This window comes from Neovison vison, chromosome 1 (genome assembly GCF_020171115.1).
Source record: "Neovison vison isolate M4711 chromosome 1, ASM_NN_V1, whole genome shotgun sequence".
Classification (NCBI taxonomy): Eukaryota; Metazoa; Chordata; class Mammalia; order Carnivora; family Mustelidae; genus Neogale; species Neogale vison.
The window spans coordinates 149,871,572-149,883,149 of NC_058091.1; the positions used below are offsets into that span (position 1 = coordinate 149,871,572).

The following is an 11,578-nucleotide window of genomic DNA, read 5'->3' on the forward strand; positions in this document are numbered from 1 at the left end:
CACCATACAGTACATCACTAGTTTTTGTGTGGTGTTCCATGATTCATTTTTTTGCATGTAACACCCAGTACTCTGTGCAATACATGCCTCCTTAATACTCATCACCAGCCTAACACATTCCCCCACCACCCTCTCCTCCAAAACCCTCAGTTTGTTTTCCAGAGTCCATAGCCTCTCATGGTTCTTCTCCCCCTCTGGTTCCCCCCCCCACTTCATTTTCCCTTACTTCTCTTAATGTTCTCCATAACTATTCCTTATATTCCACAAATAAGTGAAACCATATGTCAATCATCTTTCTCTGCTTCACTTATTTCATTCAGCATAAGCTTCTCCAGCCCCATCCTTCTTAATGCAAAAGCTCAGTATTCATCCTTTCTGATGACTGAGTAGTATTCTATTGTATATATGCACCACATGTTCTTTATCCACTCATCTGTTGAAGGGCATCGAAGCTCCTTCCACAGTTAGGCTATTGTGGACATTGCAGCTATGAACCCTGGGGTGCATATGCCCCTTCTTTTTACTACATCTGTATCTTTGTGGTAAATGCCTAGTAGTGCAATTGCTGGATCATAAGGTAGTTCTATTCTCAACATCTTGAGGAATCTCCATACTGTTTTCCAGAGTGGCTGTACAAGTTTGCATTCTCACCAATAGTGTAAGAGGGTTCCCCTTTCTCCACATCCTCACCAACATCTGTTTTTTTCTATTTTGTTAATTTTTGCCATTCTAACATGTGTAAATAGTCACGCTCTCCCTCTTCACAGATGACATGATACTTGTGTTATTTTTATAAAACTATGCATTATATGAGAGGGTTCCTTTTGTTTGACTGGTGATGAATGAGTCAGTCAGTGAGCTACTTTTCAGATTCTTATAGCAGCATCTCTCGATGGACTTAGAGGACATAATGACAGGGATTCACTCTCATGTAATTTACAAGTGGGGATTAAGGTTCACATTGCAAAATGAGGGCCAATAAATCATAGCACTTTGTGAATAAACATATGTGTAGATCAGATAATGACTGAAGGATTCTAACCATTTTGGAAGAGGGTTACATCCAGAGCTATATATAGACCAAGGGCTCTTTGGAGTCTTACATGGAGAGTATGGAGTATAAAATTGCTGTGTTTTATTCTCTTCTCTGATGGTTCAATGGGAAGAGAAGCCTCCTTATTGCCCCTTTCATGTCCTTGTTCCTCAAAGTATAAATAAAAGGGTTAAGCATAGGAGTCAGCAGACTGTAGAACAGAGCCATGAGTTTGTCCTTGTCTCGGGATTTAGTACCAGAAGGTTGCACGTACATGCATATTACTGGCCCATAGAAGAGAGAGACCACAATAACATGAGAGCCACAGGTGTTGAAGGCCTTCTTGTTTCCTGTTGATGACCGAATTCTGAGTACTGTAGCTACAATGAACCCATAGGAGAGAAGGATAAGAGACAAGGGAACCAGGGTAAAGAATGTCCCTACAAGAGAGAGCATAGTTACATTGAAAGTGGTGTCAACACAGGACATCTTGATCATCACTGGAATCTCACACAGGAAGTCATCCACCTTGTTGTTACCACAAAGTGGCAGTTGGATAGTGAGGGACGACTGAAGCAAGGAGTTAGCCAAACCACTTATCCATGCCACAGCCACTAAGGAGACACAGAATCGCCGATTCATGATAGCCTGGTACCTCAAGGGCTTGCAGATGGCCACGTACCGATCCACAGACATGACCGCCAAGAGGATGCATTCTGTGGCCCCCAGGAAGTGAAACATATAGAATTGGGCCACACAGCCCCCATAACTGATGGACTTATCTGGTCCCCAGAGATTCCACAGCAGTTGAGGGATGGTGGTTGTGGTAAAACACAGGTCCAGGAAGGAGAGGTTGGAAAGGAAAAAGTACATAGGGCTGTCAAGATGAGGGTCCACCTTGGACACCACAATGATCGAGATGTTTCCAACCAGTGTGCAGATGTAAGCCACAAACACCATTACGAAGAGTGGCATTTCCAACCAGGGATGGTCAGAGAAACCCAAGAGGATGAAGACCTTTGGAGTACTTGCATTGCCCAGACTCATGACCATTATTCCTCTTATTGGTGAATTCAGGTCACAGTGAGGACTTTTACTTCAGTATTGGATTTTCCTGATTGTCCATTTAGTCATTTAAGTACAGTAAATTATGCAGGGAGTTTCTCTGTGGTGTCACTCCAGTGAAGTGATCTAATATTTGTACTCATGAAAAAGTGGGAGTCTAAATGTCAAACAGGATTATTTTGAAGCACATCTAAAAGAAAGGCCAACAAATCTGTATAGTTTGCCTAGGAGATGCAATAGAACAAATGTTTATAGAAAAATGATTAGGGAAGGGGAAAGTCAGAATTGCTCTTGATTCAGAGAATAGCATAAAGCAAAGGAGTGTTTTCCAGGAACCACCCATGCTGACTTACCACATGGCTTCATTTCTTTCATCCACCATCTGCTGGCCCTGGGCCACTCTGCTTGAATTCATGACTTGGTTTAGGTAAGTTCAGGACTTTCTGAGCTCCAGCCAGATCAGTCTGAATGCATAGAAACAAGACATAGTGCTGTTCCTTGGGTCTATGCCTCAAATCCTAAAGTGACTTTTGTAGCGTAAACCTTTTGTCATAACGGGAAACATCAGCTGAAAGGAAATGTTTCCTTACCACATGTTCAGTACTTGAGGAACAAATCAAATGCTAAATCCTGGTGATATGAGACTTTCAAGACATCAGTGTTTAAAAAATGGTATGATATGTGCTGGTGCTTGTCACATCAGGAGTTGTAATCTATCACAAACTTGACAGCTCTATGGTTCTTTATGGATTTGCTGTTTGCTTCCATTGCACCTGTGAGTGTATGTGTACGTGTGTCACTTGGGTTATGATGTAAAATGTACATCTTATGTTCAGAAGTAGTAAGAAGTTTCAAGCACTGTTGTAGTAGAAAAGAGAATGTGAAATCAGAGAACCTGGATCCAGTCGACTGCTAATAGTTAACACATAGAGCTTTTCTGCATTGCTTACTTACCAACTGTGGTTTTATTTTTTTGTAATTTTATTTTTTTCAGGATTCCAAGATTCATTGTTTATGCATCACACCTAGTACTCTATGCAATACGTGCCCTCCTTAATACCCACCACCAGGCTCACCTATCCGCCATCCCCCACCCCTCTAAGACACTTAGTTTGTTTCTCAGAGTTCACAGTCTCTCATGGTTCATCTCCCCCTCTGATTTCCCCCAACTCACTTCTCCTTTTCTTCTCCCAATGTCTCCGTGTTATTCCTTATGCTCCACAAGTAAGTGAAACCATATAATTGAGTCTCTCTGCTTGACTTATTTCACTCAGCATAATCTCCTCCAGTCCCGTCCATGTTGATACAAAAGTTGGGTATTCATCCTTTCTGATGGAGGCATAAGACTCCATTGTATATGTGGACCACATCTTCTGTTATTTTTTTAAAGTTTTTTTTTTATTTATGAGTGAGAATGAGTGAGAGAGAGCATGAGAGAGGAGTGGGTCAGAGAGAGAAGCAGAATCCCCAAGGAACTAGGAGCCCAATGCGGGACTCGATCCTGGAAGTCTGGGATCATGACCTGAGCCGAAGGCAGTCGTTCAACGAACTCAGCCACCCAGGCGCCCCTGGACCACATCTTCTTTATCCATTCATCTGTTGAAGGGCATCTTGGTTCTTTCCACAGTTTGGTGACTGTGGCCATTGCTGCTATGAACAATGGCCATTCTTTTCACTACATCTGTATCATTGGGGTAAATATCCAGTAGTGCAATTGCAGGATCATAGCGTAGCTCTATTTTCAATTTTATGAGGAATCTCCACACAGTTTTCCAAAGTTGCTGCACCAACTTGCATTCCCACCAACAGTGGAAGAGAGTTCCTCTTTTTCCACATCCTCTCCACCACACGTTGTTTACTGTCTTGTTCATTTTGGCCATTCTAACTGGTTTAAGGTGGTATTTCAATGTGGTTTTGATTTGAATCTCCCTGATGGCTAATGATGATGAATATTTTTTCATGTGTCTGTTAGCCATTTGTATGTCTTCTTTGGAGAAGTGTCTGTTCATATCTTCTGCCCATTTTTTTGTATGTGTGTGTTTCTGCTGTGGATTTTCTTTTTTTTTTTCCAATTTATTTATTTTCAGAAAAACAGTATTCATTATTTTTTTCACCACACCCAGTGCTCCATGCAAGCCGTGCCCTCTATAATACCCACCACCTGGTACCCCAACCTCCCACCCCCCCGCCACTTCAAACCCCTCAGACTGTTTTTCAGAGTCCATAGTCTCTCATGGTTCACCTCCCCTTCCAATTTACCCAAATTCCCTACTCCTCTCTAACGCCCCTTGTCCTCCATGCTATTTGTTATGCTCCACAAATAAGTGAAACCATTTTTTTATGTGATTGTCTGTTTTATGTGTGTTGAGTTTGAGTAGTTCTTTATAGATCTTGGATTTCAGCCCTTTGTAGTGTCAGTTGTGAATACCAACTCTGTTTTGTGATTATTAGTTAATCCAATATGTGTGACTATGCTTCATTAAGTGAAATACTTAATGTGTGAGTGATTACTTTTATGAGGTGTGGTGCCCAGTGGTGATTTAGAGTCTATATCAATTCATTAATCCTTGTTCCAGTTGCATCTAAATATTCACAGTGTACTTACCCCAGTTGGAAGCCTCACAAAGATTACATTTTCTTCCCTTTCATTCCCCAAATCACTCCTATCATGTGGCTTGAATCCAGTGTTCATGATGTTAAGCTTTTTATGACAATACATAAATAATTTAATTCATAGAAATGCCCACTGATGCAATCAGTGAACCTACATTATTTTTCATTAAAAGAGACATGTTTTTTTTCCAATTTATTTATTTTCAGAAAAACAGTATTCATTATTTTTTCACCACACCCAGTGCTCCATGCAAGCTGTGCCCTCTATAATACCCACCACCTGGTACCCCAACCTCCCACCCCCCCGCCACTTCAAACCCCTCAGATTGTTTTTCAGAGTCCATAGTCTCTCATGGTTTAATGTTTTAAGTTATAATGACATTGCATTATTAAAGGTGTAAATTTATTTCCACATTTCTTTTAGTATATGAATTTGCATAGAGAGGCAACAACACACATGGAGTTACAAAAAGATAAAACCAGTGAAGCTAAATAGATCACTTCCACCCACATGCAACACCCACCTTAAATCACTGCAGGTAACCAATGGTCATACTCCCTGCTTTTGCAAAATTGACGTTGATCTTTTCTTTCCAACAGTATTAAGTGTTAGCTAGAGACAAGGATTGAATATTTTTTCTGCATTCAGCAGCTTCGCCTCATCATATCTTAGTTCCATAATATTATTTATTTATTTGATTTGAAGGATCCCAAATATATTTTGATGTGGCAAACAATTTTCCCCTAAAGTAATATTTACTAAGGAAGGTTCCCTCCCTGTATATAAAGCTGGAGGAGCATTTTCTTCATAGAGATAATAAATCTCACTGGACATTACTTGGCAAGAAACACTATAGAAATCCCCTCATGGGAATACTACCTTCTAATATTCTTCTTGGCACAATAAAATGGAAAGATAAATTTTGAAATTTTCCTTGTTGTGAGAAATGGACTCAGGAGTAAAGAATCTTGGAAAAAAAGAATCTTGGAAAAATGCATCTACCTCAACAATTTAATAGAAAATTTCCTTTCATATCAGTTAACGTTTAACATAAATGTTTTTGATGTCAAGATAGAATTTTCTTTCATTTCTATTTTCCTCAGATTATTGTTTCTTGAGAGTCTTCCTATAATAAAGGCAAGAATATTCCTTAATCTATACAGAGAAATCCCCCAATTACCCCATCTCCCACCAACCTCCCCTCCAGCAACTCCCAGTTTATTTCCAGAGTTAACCATCTCTCATGGTTTTCCTCAGTCTTTGATGACTTCCCCTTCAGTTTTCCTTCCCTTATCTTATGATCCTTTATGCTATTTCTTACATTCCACATATAGGTGAAACCATATGATAACCGTCTTTCTCTGAATGACATATTTTGCTGAGCATAATACCATCTGGATCCATCCATGTGAAGGTAAATGGTATGTATTCATCTTTTCTGATGGCTGAGTAAAATTCCATTGTATATATGAACTACATCTTCTGTATCCATCGTCTGCTGAAGGGCATCTCAGCTCCTTCAACAGTTTGGCTATTGTGGACATTGCTGCTGTAAACATTGGGGCACAGATACAATTGCTGTGTCATAAGGTAGTTTTATTTTCAAAGTTTTGAGGAACCTCCATACTGTTTTCCAAAGTGACTGTATGAACTTGCATTCCCACCAACAGTGTGAGTGTTTCCTATCTTTTAAATTTTTGCCATTTTACCTGGTGTAAGGTGGTATCCTATTGTGGTTTTGATTTGTATTTCCCTGATGTCGAGTGATCTTGAACATTTTTTCATGTGTCTGTTGGCCATTTGTATGTCTTCTTTGGGGAAGTGTCTTTTCATGTCTTCTGCCTCTTTCCTGATGGGATTATTTGTTTTTTAGGTGTTGAGTTTGAGAAGTTCTTTATACATCTTTGATATCAGCCTTTTATCTCTCATGTCATTTGCAAATATCTTTTCCCATTCTGGAGATTGTCTCTTAGTTTTGTTGACCGTTTCTTTTACTGCACAGAAGCTTTTTATCTTGATGAAGTCCCAGAAGTTCACTTCTTGCTTTTATTTCCCTTACTTTTACAGACATGTCTTGAAAGAAGTTGCTGTGGCCAATGTCAAAGAGGTTACTGCCTATGTTCTCCTTTAGGGTTCTTTTTCCTAGAACAAAGTCTTATTTTTAAAATTTAAAAATTTTTTTATGGTTTCACTTATTTGTGGAGCATAACAAATAGCATGGAGAACATGGAGAGTTAGAGAGGAGAAGGGAGTTGGGGGAAATTGGAAGGGGAGGTGAACCATGAGAGACTACAGACTCTGAGAAACATCTGAGGGTTTTGAAGGGACGGGGGTTTGGAGGTTGGGGGAACCAGGTGGTGGGTATTATAGACGGCAGATTGCATGGAGCACTGGGTGTGGTGCAAAAATAATGAATACTGTTATACTGAAAATTTAAAAAATTTATTAACATATAGTATATTATTAGCCCCAGGGGTACAGGTCTGTGAATCTCCAGGTTTACACTTCACAATATTCACCATAGCACATACCTTCCCCAATGTCCATAACCCAATTACCCTCTCCCTCCCTCCTTCATCTTCCCCCGACAACCCCCAGTTTGTTTTGTGAGATTAAGAGTCTCTTATAGTTTGTCTCCCTCCCAATCCCATCCTGTTTCATTTATTCCTTTCCTACCCCCTAAGCCCCCCGCATTGCCTCTTAACTCCCTCATATCAAGGAGATCATATGATAATTGTCTTTCTCTATTTGACTTATTTCACTCAGCGTTAATACCCTCTAATTCCATCCATGCCATCACAAATGGCAAGCTTTCATTTGTTTTGATGGCTGCATAGTATTCCATTGTGTGTGTATATATATACCACCTCTTCTTTATCCATTCATCTGTTGATGGACATCTAAGTTCTTTCCATAGTTTGGCTCTTGTGGACATTGCTGCCATAAACATTCAGGTGCACGTGCCCCTTCAGATCACTACATTTGTATCTTTAGGGTAAATACCCAGTAATGCAATTGCTGGGTCATAGGGTACTCTATTTTCAACTTTTTGAGGAACTTCCATTCTGTTTTCCAGAGTGATTGCACCAGCTTGCATTCCCACCACCAGTGTAGGAGGGTTCCCCTTTCTCTGCATCCTCGCCAGCATCTGTCATTTCCTGACTTGTTAATTTTTGCAATTCTGACTGGCATGAGGTGGTATCTCATTGTGGTTTTGATTTGTATGTCCCTGATGCTGAGTGATACGGAGCAGTTTTTCATGTGTCTGTTGGCCATCTGGATGTCTTCTTTGCAGAAATGTCTGTTCATGTCCTCTGCCCATTTCTTGATTGGGTTATTTGTTCTTTGGGTGTTGAGTTTAATAAGTTCTTTATAGATTTTGGATACTAGCTCTTTATCTGATATGTCATTTTCTTTCTTTTTTTTTTTTAGCAACCTCTTTTTTTTCCAATTTATTTATTTTCAGAAAAACATTATTCATTATTTTTTCACCACACCCAGTGCTCCATGCAAGCCGTGCCCTCTATAATACCCACCACCTGGTACCCCAACCTCCCACCCCCCCGCCACTTCAAACCCCTCAGACTGTTTTTCAGAGTCCATAGTCTGTCATGGTTCACCTCCCCTTCCAATTTACCCAAATTCCCTACTCCTCTCTAACGCCCCTTGTCCTCCATGCTATTGGTTATGCTCCACAAATAAGTGAAACCATATGATAATTGACTCTCTCTGCTTGACTTATTTCACTCAGCATAATCTCTTCCAGTCCCGTCCATGTTGCTACAAAAGTTGGGTATTCATCCTTTCTGATGGAGGCATAATACTCCATAGCGTATATGGACCACATCTTCCTTATCCATTCATCCGTCATTTTCAAATATCTTCTCCCAATGTGTAGGTTCTCTTTCAGTTTTATTGACTGTTTCCTTTGCTGTGCAAAAGCTTTTGATCTTGATGAAGTCCCAGTGGTTTATTTTTGCCCTTGCTTCCCTTGCCTTTGGTGATGTTTCTAGGAAGAAGTTGCTGTGGCTGAGGTTGAAGAGTTGCTGCCAATGTTTTCCTCAAGGATTTTGATGAATTCCTTTACTACATTGAGGTCCTTGATCCATTTTGAGTCTGTTTTCATGTGTGATGTAGGGAAATGGTCCAGTTTCATTTTTCTGCATTTGGCTGTCCAATTTTCCCAACACCATTTGTTGAAGAGACTGTCTTTTTTCCATTGGACATTCTTTCCTGCTTTGTCAAAGATTAGTTGACCATAGAGTTGAGGGTCTATTTCTAGGTTTTCTGTTCTGTTCCATTGATCTATGTGTCTGTTTTTATACCATACTTTCTTGATTATGACAGCTTTGTGATAGAGCTTGAAGTCTGGAATTGTGATGCCACCAACTTTGGCTTTCTTTTTCAACATTACTCTCTAGGTATTCAAGGTCTTTTCTGGTTCCATATAAATTTTAGGATTATTTGTTCCCTCCTTTAGGGTTTTGATGAATTCTTATCTCACACTGAGGTCTTTCGTTCATTTTGAGTTTATCTTTGTGTGTGGTATATGAGAACGGACTAGTTTCATTCTTCTGCATGTGATTCTCCAGTTTTTCCAGCACAATTTATTGAAGAGACTTCCTTTTTCCATTGGATGTTTTTTACTGATTTGTCAAAGATTAGTTGGCCATAGTGTTGAGGGTCCATTTTGGGGGGGGTCTCTATTTGTTCCATTGATCTCTGCATCTGTTTTTGTGCCAACCATAATGTCTTGATGAATACAGCTTTGTAATAGAGCTTGAAGTCAAGCATTGTAATTCCCACAGCTTTGGTTTTCTTTCTCAACATACTCCTGGTGATTCAGGGTCTTTTCTTGTTCCATACAAATTTATGGATTGTTTGTTCCAGGTCTGTGAAAAAAAAAAATGTCAGTGGTGTTTTGATAGGGGTTGCATTAAACGTCTTAACAGCTCTGGGGAGCATAGACATATTAACAATATTTATTCTTCCAATCCATGAGCATGGAATGTTTTTCCTTCTCTTTATGTCTTCCTCAATTATTTTCATAACTGTCTGTACTTTCTAGAGTATAGCTTCGTTTCCTCTTTGATTGGGTTTATTCCTAAGGATCTTATGGTTTTTGGAGATATTGTAAATTGAAATTCCTTAATTTCTCTTTCCTCAGTTATATTGTTTGTGTATAGAAATGCAACTGATTTTTTTCAATTTATTTATTTTCAGAAAAACATTATTCATTATTTTTTCACCATACCCAGTGCTCCATGCAAGCCGTGCCCTCTATAATACCCATCACCTTGTACCCCAACCTCCCACCCCCCCTCCACTTCAAACCCCTCAGATTGTTTTTCAGAGTCCATAGTCTCTCATGGTTCACCTCCCCTTCCAATTTACCCAAATTCCCTACTCCTCTCTAACGCCCCTTGTCCTCCATGCTATTTGTTATGCTCCACAAATAAGTGAAACCAAATGATAATTGACTCTCTCTGCAACTGATTTTTTAAGGTTTTATTTATTTATATGACAGAAAGAGACACATTGGAAAGGGAACACAAGCAGGGGGAGTGGGAGAAGCAGGCTTCCCATCGAGCAAGGAGCCTAATGCTGGGCTCATTCCCAGGACTCTGGGATCATGACCTGAGCCCAAGGCAGATGATTAACGACTGAGCCACCCAGGCACCTGAAATGCAACTGATTTCTGTGGATTGATTTGTGTATCCTGCCACATTGCTGAATTGCTGTATGAGTTCTAATAACTTGAGTGTGGAGTCTTTTGGATTTTCCACATAAAGTATCATATCATCCATGAAGAAAGAGAGATTGACTTCTTCTTTGCCAACTTAAATGCCTTTTATTCTTTTTGTTGTCTGGTTGCTGATGCTAGGACTTTTAGTACCATTCTGAATGATAATGGTGAGAGTGGGCATCCTTGTCGTGTTCCTGATCTTAAGAATGATACTCGCTGCAGGCTTTTCAAAGAGGGCTTTTATGATATTAAAGTGTGTATCTTCTACCCCTATACTTTGAAGAGTTTTAATCAGGAAAGGATGTTATATTTTGTCAAATGTTTTCTCTGCATTGATTGAGGGAATCATACGGTTCTTGTCTTTTCTTTTATTAATATGCTCTATCACATTGATTGATTTGCAAATGTTGAACCACCTTACATCCCAGGAATAAATCCAACTGGTACTGGTGAATAGTCCTTTTAATGTACTGTTGGATCCCATTTGGTAGAATCTTATTGAGTATTTTTTTTCTCTTCCACCTAATGTTTTTTTTTATTTGAAATTTTAACTTTTATTGATTTTTCTTTTTTTTCCAATTTATTTATTTTCAGAAAAACATTATTCATTATTTTTTCACCACACCCAGTGCTCCATGCAAGCCGTGCCCTCTATAATACCCACTTCAAACCCCTCATATTGTTTTTCAGAGTCCATAGTCTCTCATGGTTCACCTCCCCTTCCAATTGAGTATTTTTACATCCATGTTCATCAATGATATTGGTCTGTAATCCTCTTTTTTTCTATTTCTTCAACTTTCTTTTTTTATTTAAATTCAATTGGCCAACATCATTAATTTCAGATGTAGCATTCAGTAATTAATCTGTGGCATGTAACACCTACTGCTCATCATATCGCATGCCCTCCTTAATCCCCATCACCCAATTACCCCATTCTCCCACCCACCTCCCCTCTAGCAACCCTCAGTTTGTTTCCTATAGTAAAGAGTCTCTCATAGTTTCACTCCCTCTCTGTAATTCTCCTTTTCATGGGGTCTTTGTCTGTTTGGGGATCAGGGTAATGCTAGCCTCATAGAATGAGTTTGGAGGTTTTCCTCCTATTTCTATTTTTTGAAGCAAC

The 11,578-nt window shown here is 39.5% G+C and overlaps 1 protein-coding gene across 1 annotated transcript; it reads right to left on the reverse strand.

Moving 5' to 3' along the window:
- Positions 1-1,135: 1,135 nt before the first annotated feature.
- Positions 1,136-2,142, reverse strand: LOC122910567 (olfactory receptor 2B11-like). The gene has a single exon (XM_044255209.1). The coding sequence runs from the start codon at positions 2,084-2,086 to the stop codon at positions 1,136-1,138; it is 951 nt and encodes a 316-aa protein (XP_044111144.1). The 5' UTR covers positions 2,087-2,142.
- Positions 2,143-11,578: the final 9,436 nt, after the last annotated feature.

Coding starts and splice junctions, on each gene's coding strand:
- LOC122910567 (XM_044255209.1), bottom strand. CDS start 2,086: ATGGTCATGAGTCTGGGCAATGCAAGTACTCCAAAGGTCTTCATCCTC.